Source organism: Apaloderma vittatum, unplaced genomic scaffold (assembly GCF_000703405.1).
Source record: "Apaloderma vittatum isolate BGI_N311 unplaced genomic scaffold, ASM70340v1 scaffold14446, whole genome shotgun sequence".
In the NCBI taxonomy this organism is placed as follows: Eukaryota; Metazoa; Chordata; class Aves; order Trogoniformes; family Trogonidae; genus Apaloderma; species Apaloderma vittatum.
Genome location: NW_009720139.1, coordinates 67,953 through 83,061, shown reverse-complemented (window position 1 = coordinate 83,061; position 15,109 = coordinate 67,953). Strand labels below are relative to the sequence as shown.

Here is a 15,109-nt window from a genome sequence, read left to right as displayed (position 1 = left end):
TAAATATAAAATAAATATAAAATAATAATTTTAATAAACACTGGTTTTTGAATACAAATTACTTTAAATCAAAACCAAATGACAACAAAACCCCACAAAAATTCCTGTAAAACTAAATGGTTGACAAGATTTCAATGTAATATTTTCTTTTATAGTTAAAGCGTTTAGCTGTTAACGTCATAGATATTGTAGTAACTGTTATGCATGTTTATAGCCTATAATGGTTACATCTGCAGAGAAAATAATAAGATTTGTGTGCACTTCCTGCACTGAGATACTCTTAAATCAGACAAATTTGTTTGAATGATGCTAATTACAGAACAAGGGAGAAATTCCCTCCCTCACTTAAAGTTGAATCAAAAAACTGGTATTGAAGAATTCTGAGGTACTTATCAAAGTGGAGGAAGATAAAATGATGGTAGAACTTTGAAGCTGATTATGGTGAATCAGTCATATATTATCAACATTTGGAAATTAATTTTTTTCTTATTTCTGTTTTGTATATCCTTAGACAAAGTGCTTAGGTCTTACGAGATAAAGTTAATTATTCAAGATATTCATCCCAGTTTTACATGTTACTTGCATTTTTTGCCTGCTGCTGAAGATAGCAGGCAGCACTGCGCTGCATCTGTAAGCTGCACTGCTGTCTTCATTGCCAGGAGCAGGTTTGAGTAGAGTTGTCCTGTAAAGTAGTAAATCCCCGACTACTACAGGAGTGACTGCATCCCTTGGTGATGCATGCGCTACTGATTAGTGCAGTATGTGGGGAAGCAGCTGGGATTTGTTACAGGTGGCATTAAAAAAGGCTAGAATTTGACTCGTCCTGCTTTTGAAAGCTTACTTAAAAGTTTACTGTGGTTGTTCAAGTGCCTTGCCTGTGTGAAGAAAATAGAGGTTGTACAGATTTCTCAAGGACAAATTAATGCTGTTCAATTTCCATCCTCACATAAACAATTCCATTTTCAACACATATATCTTAATATTAAGCAATTGCATCTATTCTTAGGTGTTGCTTGAAGATTAAAGACCAGGGCTCCAGTATCACTAAGTATAGCTTGCAAATTTTGAAGAAATTGCTGTTCCCCAAGGACTAAACTGTGTTCATTAAAACAGCTTTTTCATCATTAGCATGATCCTAGATTGCTGATTAACAAATAAGCCTACTTGCTTATTTTAGGTTACTTGAAACAAATACATCTTCAAACTGAAATAGGACTAATGACCTAACGGAGATAGTAGCTTTCTGCTAAGATTGGATGGGTAGGTGTTATCCCATTTGAAACAATTCCTCTTACCCAAAGATTCTGTTGACACAACTAAAATTTGCATAAGACTTTTTCTGTTCATATTCTCTTTTCCCACTTCTCTTGAGCAGAACAGAGTTTGTCTTAAGAAAAGCTGGGGTACCTTTATTCTGTTTTAATAAGCTGGGTTGAACCAGGGATAAAAGAGACAGCAATAGCTTATGGCACCCACTATGGAGGGTGGGAATGGGGAGGAGATGCTCCCCAGCAAATTTTAGTCCAGGGAAAAAGCATTTGCAGATTGTGATGCTGAAAACGTGATTGCATGTGCTGTTTGTGAAGCCTGCCAGCGAAGTTGCATCATCTTTTGGGGCAGATGGTCTTGGCAGAAGTAGCATGGGCTTGGGCAGTGGTTCCTGGTTCTATGAGAAGCTGGCACCAAGGAAATTCAAGGGCATAAATTGGTGAGGAGCAGAGCTTATCTTGCCCTTGGGGGTGGATGCTCAACTGAGTTGAGGGAAGAAATGAATAGGTGGTTTAACTGAGGTGAAGCTCTGCCTTAGCACTAATTGCTTTCAGTTAGCTTATAGGCAGCTCAGAAGATCATGGGTGCAGGGTTAGCTGTGTGTAGGACTTCAGCCGTATGGAAAACTCTGCAGTTTGAGCATGGTAGACTATGGAGCTGTGTGAGGCTACAAACAAATTTGGAAGTAGACCTCTGCAGTTAATTGCCTGTGGAGTTGAAGGAAAGCTGGCTGAAGGGTGCAACGTGGGCTTGCATGGATAGCAGGTAGGATTATTCTCTGGCCCGTGAGTTGAGGTCATTTTGATCTAGTCGAGAGGTGGTGTCCCTGGTGGCAGGGAGCCTGGATTAAAATGATCTCTAAGGTCCCTTCCAGCCTAGGCCATTCTATGATTCTGTGATTTTATCCAAATTCTGTTCTTGATCCTCCTGTTTTCTTTTATAAGTGTAGGTTACCCTGTGTTTAAGGCTATGGTATATTTGTGTTTTGGTATGGTATTCTTATGTATGTTTGCAAGCTAAAACCTATTTGTCTTTTGAGCCCATATAGATTTGTTTGTGAAGCTGTGCTTTTTGTGTGGATTAGACTGAAGTGTGAAAAATTGTTCCTTGCTTCTTCCTCAGGGATTTTTTTGCCAGTTGAAGCAATTGTTCTCCATCTGTCCTTCTGTGCTTTACTTTCACAGCAGCTGCTTTATGAATCCTGTAGCTTATGTAGTCCTTCTGGCTTTTTGTAGAATAGGAACCTTTTTAGTACAAAAAGAGAAGGCAGAACAGGGTTTTGATCTTAAAATGAATCTTTAAATGGCAGGTCTCCTGAAAGGAATACAATACATAAATTAAAATTAAGGAATTTGGGAATGTGGGAAAATGACAGGAAACATCTTTTTTTATGTCCTTCTTGTATTTATCTTAGGTTTGTCAAAATGAAGAGAGGAACCATTCTGTGGAAGAGCTTAGCAAGTCTGAAATCCAGGAGGAGCTGAAAAAGGCTAATAGCCTTCCTAGTTTGACTCCTGGAACGAAAACAGCAGATAAAGACAAACAACCCCGAGAAGGATTTTTTCATTTTCTTGGAAGCTTATTTAATATTGCAACAAAATCTTCTTTAGTAGAATCTAAACCCTCTATCTTCCAAGATGAACCCAACAGATGTGAAAAGGATTTACAGAACACAAATACCCTTCCAGAGGACAAACAGCCAAAGTGTTCAAGAGCTGAAGAGCCTATCTCTTCTACTAGTAGAAGGAAAGAGGATTCTGTAAATAAAGATGAAGCCACCTTAAATAATATTGGGAAAGATATCTCACAGGATCTGCAAGGAAGCCGGAAACGATCTGCAGATGGACAAAAGTAAGTTTTATAATTTAGTATTAAATGGTAGTGTTTGTGCATATGTGTGTGTGAGGAACTACCTTGACTCTGTTCTGCAGACTGTAGGACAAATGACTGTCATTTCTAAGGGTGGCTGGAGTGTCCCTGACTTGACTTTGTGCAAAACTCTAGTAGCTGCTACCTTAAATAAATGAGTCATTGACTGCAATAAAATACAGCTTTAAAGAAAGCTTTCTGGAAGTCTCCTGTCTATCTGTTTAAATGTTAGGAGAGGTTAAGGCCATGGCATTTAGTAATGCATTCAGTATTGTAGATCTACTTTTAAATAACCAAAAAAGCGTTAAGAGCTTATTTTCATCCATATTGTGGGCTAAATAAAGGCTTGAATGTTTGTCCTTTTTATATCTCGCTAGTTCAGTGTTCTTACTTCTGCAAGTGAGGCTTCCTCATTTTTAAACTATCTCTCCTGGTTTATTTGACTTGGTGATTTTTCCTTCTGCTTTTTGTTTCCCCTTCTTTTTTGGAGTTTTTCTGTAATGTAAAGAAGATTATATAAATACTCAAGTAGCCTAAATATGGAACATTCGTAACAGTCCTGTAATATTTCCAAAAAAATGTTGCCAAGGGCACCAATGTGTGTTTGAGAGTAGAAAAGCAAAAACATTGGCTGAGGTCCACGCCAAGTATTACAAAATCTTTCTGACTGTGGCATAAACGTATGTGATAGTATTCCAAAAACATTTATGGCTATTATGTTGAATTTTTTTACTATGTGTGGGCCAGTACAGCAGAGGTTTGGAGTTAGGTGTGTATGTGTGCGCATGGTACCTGTCCAGTTTTTGGTAGACATGTAGAATATGGGCAGTGGTCCATATGAATCTGTAAGTAATGTTCTCTAGTGTTTTCAGTACTACAAATGTAATAATTTGGGGTAACCAGTAAGGTTGTATTGCAGAGTGGATGTACTGAGGAGAAACACTTTTTTTTTCTTTTTAGGTTTTAAAACTTACTTGAGTTGTGTTTGGTATATTTATCTGTGGCATGTGAAGTGTTTCATCTCCATATAGGAGATCAGAGATGCCCCAGGTAGCTGCTTGATGAATTTCACTAACATACCAGGAATATCTCCAGTACTCTGCACTTAGGTATTATTCACTAGACTAATGATTTAAGATGTCTGTCATTCACCTTTATATTATAAATGTAATGGCTGGTCAGGATATGAATAGGGGACATGATACCTGTTCAGGTGAACTTAAGACTGTATTCGCACCAAATTACAGTACTGTTTGTAATTAGTAGCGGTTGTGTTCTCAAGAACACACTGGTTTGGTCTATGATATGGTCAACTGGTTTTTATTACAGATTTTTATTGTAGTACTCATCTGACTGCTGCTTTTGTCCAAACTGCACGTTACTGCCCAGCACCACCACTTCATTGATCTACGTAGAGGAAAATTTCTCCTCTCCTTAGTTGCTATCTGGAGGGGCCTAGGAGCATTATGTTAATCACTGTTCCTGAACAGACTGTGTATTTCTTAAAACCTGCTGGATGGGCTGGCTTGCCGCATCAGTGTCTCGCTGCCATTTGCTGTTTCTGTAGTATACTCTGGAACTCAGCAAGTAAGTTGCATGTCGTTGTGCCAGGGGCTGTGCAGAGATACAAGTCACACCTTCCTTCAAAGAAAGCTTATTTAAAAAAAAGAAGACAGTAGATGTTAATAGATCTTTCTCACTTTTTACTTCATTTCATGTAGTTTCTTCAATATTGTATCTCAGCATACTTTCTGCTGTTATTTTTTCAGTGTTTGCTTTTTTCCCTCGTTCTGTCCTCTACACACTTGATTGTTTTTTCTTGCTTTCTTCCCCAGCAAAGTCAGTCCTCATGTATACTGTACTCTTCTAACTTGCCTTGAGTATCTCCCATCTATTTGGACAAATGTGAATCTTGGAGGCTCAAATGAAAGCCAAATATGTGGTGATCTAAGCGTGGCAATTGGAGTCTGCAGTAAGTGAATGCGACGAGGCCATGGTCAGCCCTTACAAAGTCAGTCTTTCTCCTTTTTTTTTTTTGTTTTCCTCTCCAGCCCACTCGTGTTATTGCTGATGCAATAACGAGCTGGTGCACATCTTTCCTTCCAGATAGAAACCTCTGACTTCTATTGGCTTTTCAAAGTATGTGCGTGAGCTTTGTTTGACTTCCGCATTTTATTGATGCCAGCAAGCCTGTGGACAGGAGTGGTGGAAGTGACAGAATATCTTGGGAGGTTTTTTTGCTGCTCTGCTCATTTTATACTGCTGCATTTGAGTAGGTCTTGAGCAGCAAACTGATAAAGTTCTGGGCAGTCTTTGTTCACAGTTTAGAGGGTCAGATGGTCTCAGTCTTCATTTCCTTCTTGTGAATTCTTTTTCAGAACAGTGTAGATTAATGATTTTGACATTGAAGTGACCTCCTTGTTCTGTGCAAGTATGTTTGAGTTATTTTGGTTTTCTTGAAATCCAAGTTGCAGCTGGTGTTTTCAGTTGACCATATTTTAACATTTCCTATGTGTTAGGTAACCTGTGCAAATCGGTGTTAAATTTTCTCAGTATAGTTTACCTGTGTCATGGTCAGACAAGCATGTAAAATGTGTGTTGCTGGTTTGGAGGTAGGGGTAGGTTGGTCTATATATACAGAATGAAGTTTGCTTGTGGAAGATAGCTTTTTTAAAGGAAGAAAAATTGTGTGTTTTTTGTTGTAGCTGTTTTAAAATTGGGCAAGCGGGAAAGCCGTTATTTTCCATTTAAGCTCATTCTCAAAAGTCCAGTATACATTTTGTCCTTTTTGGCTCAGGATACAAACACGTTAGACAATCTCTGTGTAACTTCTATGTATGTTTTTCTCTGCCTCACTACACAATGTGAACTCTGTTTCTAAAGCAATTAGTAAAGAAAAATTGAAATGACAACGCAGGAGCAGAGGTTTGCACTGTTTACCTTTTAAGAAGTTTGAATCAATACTTTTTTCTGTTATGGAAGTGATTATGCCAGCTTTCTTCACTTTTAGCTTGTAAAAGTTTAAAGGACATAGAGCAGGTGTTTTTCTCTTCAGTACTAGCTTGCTTCTTTACTAAATATTAACTAATTGGTATTCATTTAGCATAGTTAAGTTGTAATAGTGCTCCTGATTGCTGACAGTTGACTAGATAGTTTTGTGGAAAATAGTAAGAAGTGGTTAGAAGTGGGTGCTAAATGCACATGAATAAGGACAGACACAGGAAAGATGTAGCATAGAGGAACAGAAAGGTCGGGGCTTTTTAGGGAAGGGATGGTGCAAACATGGCCTTTTGCTAATCTCCAGGAGACTGGGTCCCAAAAGACAGATGAAACATGCTAGTGATCCATATAAATTCAAAGGTATTGATTCCACTGATGATTATGTTAAACTGGAATTTTAGCACTCAAGGCAGGGGTAAATTGAAGCTGAGAGTTTTACAAATCCTTAGGACCACTGCATTATTAATCCTGCAACTGTTTCCTTTGTCATGAGGAGCATTTAAATGAATTTGCTAATTCTAAACTACTGTTAAATATTAAATTAGAGGTTATCTGTGGTTAGGAAGGAGATTGCAGCGATAAGTGAAAGAAGGACCGTTGCTACATTGCATAATCCCCATTAGAGTTGCTTAAAAAAATAACCAAAAACCAGCAAACTAAACAAACTTTCAGAACTAAAATACCGGCCAAATGGTCTCAGGTGCCTCTACCCAGAAAATTTCGTTAACCTGGTATCCTTAAAGCTGTATTTTACAAAATACAAGGAAATCAGACTGCTCTGACCTGTAGACTGAGGTTAATTTTGCCCTCAGTGGGAGGCCTGGCACTTCGTAAAGACTCAAGTTTCCAGGCTTTGAGCCAAGGAAAGTGGAATTCATGAGCTCAGTCTGCTGAGTACATGTTTGTGAGGGCCAAAACGTGTAGGTCACGTTATTCCTCCATCACCCTGGCTGGTTGGCTCGGAGGCAGTTGTACCTTAAGGGCTTCTGCTCCTTTATTGAGACAGTGGAAAGTAATAACGGAGGAGCACAGAAGACAAAACTATGATAAATTTGGCAGTCTCTTAACAACAACCACTGTTGACTATAACATAATAGTTGCAGCGCTGAAGATGGATGAGGAGATCTGGGTTGTTGTCTCTAGTTATTGCATCCCTTAGTCTTCCATTTGTCTGGGAAGGTTGATGATTTCCTTACCATTGAAAAGTGAAGCAAGCAATTGGGCTTGCAGTGTTCTGCAAAAGGTTAATGATGAACGAGTGAGGTCGGTAAAGTATAAAATACAGTTTAAAAGTAATTCTTATGGGGCTCTAAGTGGAGAAGAAAAATGCAATATAAGGTATTTGCTACTAAGCATAGAAAAATCTCAGGTAAGATGGCAACTTTTATGTAGAATAGTCCCCAGTGGCAGAGATATAAGTATAAAAGTGAAAAACTTTATGTTTAGTTTTAGCCTTTGCTCTCCTCTTTAATGATGTCAAAAGCCAACCTGTAGCTGATGAAATAAGCCCTAAAAATAAACCCATGAAACGGTGAGGAGTCACTTTACCTGCCTGAGAGATCAAGATTTCATAAAGTGGATGACAAATAGAGAGCATGGGTTTGCCCCCATTTTCTTTCTTTCCTATAATGTTATGTTCTTTCACTTACACATCTATCGCTTTTCACTAACAAGCTGTAATTTGACTTGAAAATGGAGGCTATTTTCCTATTCCCTATTCCCTTCTGAGAATGGACTTCTTGTAGTACATACTTGCCATCTTCTCAAGAATACCAGTTGAGGTAATAGACAGTGCTCTGTACAGGTGACTGAAAACACAACTCTGACAATTTATTTTCCTTTTCTTTTCCCCCCAGGAAAAAATAAAAGAGAAATGACTCAGATCTTTTCTATTGACTGCTAGCCATTTGCCTATCTTCTAGTATTTTTAATAGTATTTTTTATAGTATTTTTAACTTTTTTTAACATCCAGTGACAAGTTAAGTGGATGTTGTGTGGAGTGATGTGCAAAACAATAGTACTTGTGAAACTACATGACTTTTTCTGGAGTCCAGCAAGAACCCTTGCTGCATTGCTGAACACAGTAGATGAGATCAAAATCAAAGTTGTACTCACTCCAAATGTTTTGATTATAAAATCCTGACCACTGGTTAAGATGATAGTACTCTAATTTAACAAAATATTTCATATCCTGACTTCTCCCTTCTCTTGTGAACCTTGTGAACTTGAAGGTGAAAAAGAACTCCCAGTCCCACAACTGCAAGGATTTTCTAACTGCAGGTAACGGAGAGCAGGGAGTAATTTCAAAAGGAAATGTTCAAGATAGTATGCTTGTACACTTCATACTCTACCAGGATCCAAGTCCTTGTAATAGTTTAGAGAAAGCATTGCAAGCTATTTCAGTAGGAAAGGGAAATAGCCTTGAGGAGAGACAAATTTCATACCATCTATAGTTCTACTATGTTGCACATTGTTCAGGTTTGTCTAGAGTTGGGTTTTTGATCTTATTTTAAAATCTAGTAAACAAGTTGCTATATATCTAATTGTATAGCAGTTCCCATCATAGTACTGTCAAAAAATCCCATTCTTTTATTTTTTTCTGTTAGAAATACATTAGAGAAAATCCTTCAGGCCTATATAATTCTGGTTAGCATGTTTCGGAGCTTGTAATTCACCTTTGTGTTTCTGGTCAGATGCAGGCTTGTGGCAATACAGAAGCATAGCCCCTAATTTGTCTGACGGATTGTGTATTGTGATTTTGATTCGGTCTGTAGTGGCAGCATTCAACCTTCCCTACAGAAACCTTTAGCAGACCATCAAGAGTACAGAAATCAAGTGATGGTCTCGGTAGCTAATTCTGAAGGAATAATGTAGAAGAGTGGGGAGACTGCTGCTCCATTTGTTGAAATCAAATTTGTTTTGTGGTCAGAGCCGTGTCTCTCTCTGTAATTTTCTATTCAGGACTTGTTTTACACATCAGACCTGAACATTTAAAACCATAAGTGTACACAAGCATGGCAGTATCCATCCATCTTCGAAAGCACCTGTTGGGTAATGACAGTAAGAGGAAGACAAGCAGTGGTTTGATTACTTCTTTTATAATAATACCTGTGTAAAGATTCCCACTATACAGATAAATATACATAGTTAAATAGTAATATACAGCCCATCTGAAAAGGGAGAGAGAGCTGCTTTCTTTTATAGTAGGAGGATGCCTTATTGGTGGCTCTGGGCAACACCAGGACAGCTGTGGACCCCAACTGGTCCTGCTGCAGTGTGCCCTGTGTGCCTGCAAGCACTGCTGTTTGGACCTAGGTCCCTTGCTTTTGGTCTTAATTCCCTGATGCAGTTTGCTGCACAGGCGCTCGAAGGAGCACAGGGAGGAGTCGGGGGCACAGATATGCATCTTGGGGTGAGAAAATGGGAAGGGAGGAAAGTGTTGTAGTAGTTTATCTTCTGATGACTTTCTGGCTCCTGCCTTCAGAAACCAGCTGTGGAAGTGCTCTATTGTTCACTTGCTGGTGCCGAGGTGGACAGTCATTGCTGAGAGCGACCCCCTACTGCTTGAGAGGGGTATAAACAGTGTGGGTAGCTCCAGCCTTCCGGGGCAGCCAGATGTGGCACAAAGTTGATTTAGGAGGCTGTCTGGGGGAAGCATCAGGATCATCCTGCCTCAGATTTTCTTGGTAAACTGTGGAAGGAGGCCTCCAGCAGTGATTACAGGGGTGTAACCAAACTCCTGTTGAAGGAGTGTTAAGCCACTAAAGAAGACAGCTTCATTATTCTTAAATCTTTTCTTCCAGACACATCTCTCTGCATACCTTGATTTGAACAAGCTGCCCTTTAATACTAATCATAGACTTTCAGATTTTGCCGAGAGCCCAAGCTGTGAGGGTCTACAGGGACCTTGTCAAGATAGGTGCTCTGCTGAGATTTAGCGACCCATTCTGACGGTGGGGCGGTTGAATTTCAGGGCTCTGCTGTAGGAGAAATGCAGGCCCAGGCCTGCCCGCCAGAGGAGGATGGGTACCTGCCCAGGGCTGGGATGTGGGCCAAAGGAAAGGTTCTTGTTGGCACCAAAACAGAGATTTCTGTGTTTCTGAAGGATGAAAGCTTCTTAGTTTAAGACTAATTCATAACAGATGCATGATGCAAAATTGAGCTAAATTAATTAAGCTGAAAATTAATTCACAATGTTGTGTTTTCCACTGAACCTTTTTTAATAGGATTGTTCAACTATGCAATGTGTTTGATTAATGGAGACTATTTCTTAGAGCATTTTACAGTGTGGTTTCGAAGTTAAGGGGCTACCAACGATGTAGTTGTTCAGGCCTCCTAGGCCTTTACTTGCTGATAAGGACGTAATCCTCATCCTTTCATCTCTACTGTTGTTGGGGTGGCAAGTAGCATCAGAGAGATGGTGTCACTGGGTTCCAGCTTTAAGCAGGCAAGCGGGCTGCTGGGACATGTAGTCACTATCGGTTGCCTCTTCAGGGCACATGCAGCACCCAGTCAATGCTCAGAGGCAGGTTCCGGTATAATCTCCTGCTGAGATGTCTGCCTTATTCCCCCTAGCATCTGTGTAGGTGAGAGGGAAGAATAATCTCTTTGTTTCTGGCATCCCAAATTCAAACCCTTTGGTTTCCGTATTGCATCTGAAGCTATGCTCTTGCTTGAGAATGCAGGGATGTCCTGGCTTTAATTCTTCATTACACACGAGGAGAGGCCAAGAGGAGTGGTTTTCTTCAGCCTGGAGAAGAGAAGACTAAGGGGAGAGCTGACTGCTGTCCTCAGCCTTAGAGGAGATGAAGGCCTCTCTCCTTGCAGAGAGGCATGTGCTGTTGGCACAAGAGGCAGCAGGAACATGGGATACTGGGAAACGTATTTTCATCATGAGGGTGGTCAAACCCTGGGGCATGTGCACAGGGCTAGAGTCCCAAAGGACAATCCTCAGGGGTGCTCAGAAGTGGTAGGACAAGGCCCCAAGCACCCTGATCTAGTTGGCGTGGCTTGGAGCTGGGGTTGAACGGGACGATTGCCTGCAGTCCTTTCCAGCCAATATTACAGCTCTGTGCCTGATGGCCAGGCCGTCTTACAGAACAATTTTGTGCCATCCAGCTTCCAAATGTGATTTACTTTTTGTTGGGATGGCAATGGAGAGCTAAGAGCCCTTCTTGCTGGTCTTGGTCTTGCCGCTGCCAGTATTTTGGGTCAGCCTTGATCTGTGCTTTCTTGCTTTGGACTCAAAGAATAGGGTTGCTTTTCCAGATGTGGAGAATAATGAAAAAGTAATACCATGAAGGGCAAAGGGAAGGGAAAGCATTCCTTCTGAGGTCACAAAGACTACATTTGCTTTTAGTAAAATTGTCATTGACTCTTAATTGTCTTTATGGAATATGAGCTTTGAAATTTCCTGCAGAATCAACTGTGTGCAAATCTTTTTGTTTAACCTAACTTTTGACCTTTTGAAATATACATTGTGAAGTCTCGGGACACTGAGTATTTCAAACTTCAGATTTAAATCATGAAGCTATCCCCTCTGGCTAAAAAATAATTTTCTTTCATCTAAGTTGTACATGGCAACTTTTCAGTTAGCCCACAGTGTCTTTTTTTCAATAAGCCTTTTATTATTTCCATTTATGAAGATCTGACGTGAGTGTAGAAACCAGCTGGCTGGCTAAGTTGGATTCCGCCAGAAGATTTTTCAAAGTGATTTGAAGACAGTTATTTCTAGACAAAGGACCTTAACATAATTTTTAAAAATGTTGTCAGTTAAGTATGCAGTAGACAAAAAGCTAAGTGGAAAAAATTAAACAATAGCATAATTTTAAAACAACTAAAAAAAGAGACATACTGATTTTAGGTCAGTGGCTTTCCGCCTGTAGCCTGGAGATCTCTCTACTCTGGGAGCTCCTTTGAGGGATCTGTGATAGGAGATTAGGAGAAACACACATGTGTGTGCCTGAAAAAGCAGGATACTGCTAGGCTGGGGAAAAGATATCTGGAAGAGCTAGGTGTGAGGAAAAAGTGGCCATTGCATATCCTGGGAGAATGAAGTATTGCATGTTGCAGAAACAGGCCAGCCAGCGCTGTGCTTACACTTGGGCACTGCTGATCCTGAGGTAGTGAGCCCTGAGCTAAGCAGTGATGCTGGTTGTAAGGGCTTCCTGCTGTGTGTGCCATGCTGTGTGAATAGAGCCGTGCTGCCTGGGGATCTGAGATACTGTGCGCATGTAGTGCTGTATCACGCTGTATGATCTGCCTCCATCTTTCTGGAAATCATCTAGGGTTGTCTGCATACCGCATTACTGTGTAGTACAAACGTGAACATTGGATGATGACATACACTTGAAAAAGATGTAAACAATGTCGTCTTTGTGGACGTACTGAGATGAGGCATACAAGGTAGTAGGTTTCCTCCTGCTTCGAGGCTTCAAAACCAACAATATTGTTTTACAACTAATGCTCCTTTTTGGGCAAGTTACGCAAGATATCTGTCATATGAGATGTCAGAAGATGTTCCCTTGTCCTCCTTGAGTTAAGCCCCCTTCTCTTTCAGAATAAATTAGATCTCTACAAGCACCTTCTTTTGACAAATTGAAGGTAACTCATGTTGACGTCCTCTCTTGTTGCTGTCGAACAGTCTTGTGTGAACCTGAATTAAGGCTTTATAGGGAATTGAATAGCTTCCTGTGAAGAAGGGAAAGAAGGAATCTCCCAGTGTTTGAAATACGTGACAGAATACACTCTGGGTTTTGTGTATAATCAGTCTTTCATCTGTATCCTCATAGGAGTTGAAAAAAAAAAAATTTGCAAAGGGTTTTTAAGGTACATTCGGAACCGACATACTCCTTTGGCAATCAGAAATGAATTGCTACTTTAAGTATCTGTGAACCAAGTCTCTAGTGACACTTGCAAGAATTTTTCTGTGACACAGCCTGCTTCTAATGCGTTTCATAAGACTTACAGCTGAGTTGCTGCTGCCGCAGAGGAGCATGGATTTTCATTTTTTAAATGTCTTGTTGCGTGTGAGCATTCAGATTGAACACACTTCTATGTTCTCTGAAAGTAAATGCATTAGGACTAAAAGGTCTGTTGGCAAGATTTTTATAATATGCTGAGCAGCAAATTCTTTATCTAAGGTCAGATATCCTGAAGTTGCCGTGTCTGAAGGAAAGGTAGGTTACCTTTTAAAATTAGCATCCACTGTAGAGGCAAGTCTGTAGGAAAGCAAAGCTGTGCGTTAGGAGATGCTGGCAGAGGCCACCTTGCAGGGTGAGGCTTTGCAGCTGAAACGGTGCCATAGCCAGCACTAGTCAGGATTGCCTTTGTGCATGGAGCTCTGTGGGGCAGATTGCTCTGAGTCCTCCTCACACTTCAAATTGATTGATCAGAGCATAAAATTCCATCATAACACAAACAGATAGCAAAAAGAATTGGGAGAAACCATAAAGAGTGCCACACAGGCAAAAAGAAGCTTTTGAATGCATTTGTTTTGCCCGACCATGTGTAATAAATGGTATAACTATATGTTTGGATCTGTGGCTCAAGATACTCCATCATTGCCAGGTGCTCCTTGTCATCCCTGTGTAGGCAATCTTCTGTAAATTAACCTATTCATCCTATTTCTGGATGCTTTGGATTTACAAATCGCTGAGTTCATGGGAGAAATTTGAAGGCCAAGTAGGGTATGGGAGACGTTTTCCAGGTTTGTGTCAGAGCACTAGTTCTCACCACATGTTCATAGATAAATTCTGAAGTCTTCCCACTGTATATCAGACAGAATGTCAACCATTAAATGAAAGACACTCAGTAAAATTGTCATCAAGCTGTTTATTCAAAATATTGCCTTAGTTTGGGTGAAAATGAGTGTTTGGTACCTTGCTAAATAAGATTAATGTCCCCACTTCAAACACGTATTGTTACAGTTTCCGTTTTCAGGAATCCATAAAACTTGCTTGGAGAAGTGGTGACAACCTGTGTTCTGTTTGTTTTCTTCAGATATTTTTTTTGTCTGCATTCAGAACAACTGTAGACCAACTTTATTTTTGACGTTGGCCAAAGTGTGGGAGAGATGGTGGATTTTGGGGAAGCTTAATAGTGATTGTTTATAACCTTTTATTACCACATTTTTACTTAACTGAAATAGGGGAGGTTACTCAGGTTAATTCTGAATGAGAGCATAATCAGGTTTTACATTCTTAAGATTTTTTTTTAATTATGACTAAGATGCTAAGTGAATATAGTGTGCTACAGAACTCAGCATACCCTTCTGTTGAGATTTTTAGGATCTCTGAAGCTTTGGAAAATATTTTCTAATCTGTAATAAAATTTCTGTGAGAAGGTGGAAAATAATGTAATTTTCAAAGAAAAAAAAATATTAATCCCTTTTTTCCTCTACTGCCCTTTCTCCAGCTGTGTTTTATTTTCTTTCACTGAAAAGTGTATTTCTTTCAAGAGCCGTAATGCTGAAGACAGCAACTTACAAATAGTGTGTGCGATGTTTTACAGCTACTGCTGTTGGTATCTCTGGAAGACAAGCTAGTGGTATAGAAGACTAGATGCAGGCATCTAACTCTGCAAATGCTTGGGAGACACACCACTTTGCTGTTTCCTCTAGAGCTTAATAAGCCCTATACGGAGATTCTGCTGTAGCCTTCTTCAGAGATTACTGTGAATTTAATCACAATATAAACTTCATTTTCAGGTTGTCACAGTGACTACATTCCCATATTCGTGTCTTTTGGCATTAGCCTAAATATACCTTGTAATGTAAAACATGTATATAAATGTCTTTATATATCTGCTTTAATGTTTATGTATATGAATAATTTCACTTTTAGTGCACTTGTACTCTTTGTATGTGCAAATACTGCACAAGGAGGGAGTTTATTTGCCATTTTAAATAACATTAAGTTTCTTCTTCAAAATAAAATTAATACTGAAATTAGAATGTGGCCCTCTAAAACCT

At 39.6% G+C, this 15,109-nt stretch overlaps 1 protein-coding gene across 1 annotated transcript in view; it reads left to right on the top strand.

The window, feature by feature from the left end:
• Nucleotides 1–2,683: 2,683 nt before the first annotated feature.
• The window catches only part of CRYBG3 (beta-gamma crystallin domain containing 3), a gene marked incomplete at its 5' end in the record, with an annotated part of 62,404 nt that continues 49,978 nt past the window's right edge, over nucleotides 2,684–15,109 (top strand). Inside the window, one exon of the mRNA XM_009870918.1 lies at nucleotides 2,684–3,120. Within this exon, the coding sequence (XP_009869220.1) occupies nucleotides 2,684–3,120 (437 nt within the window). The remainder of the gene's footprint in view (nucleotides 3,121–15,109) is intronic.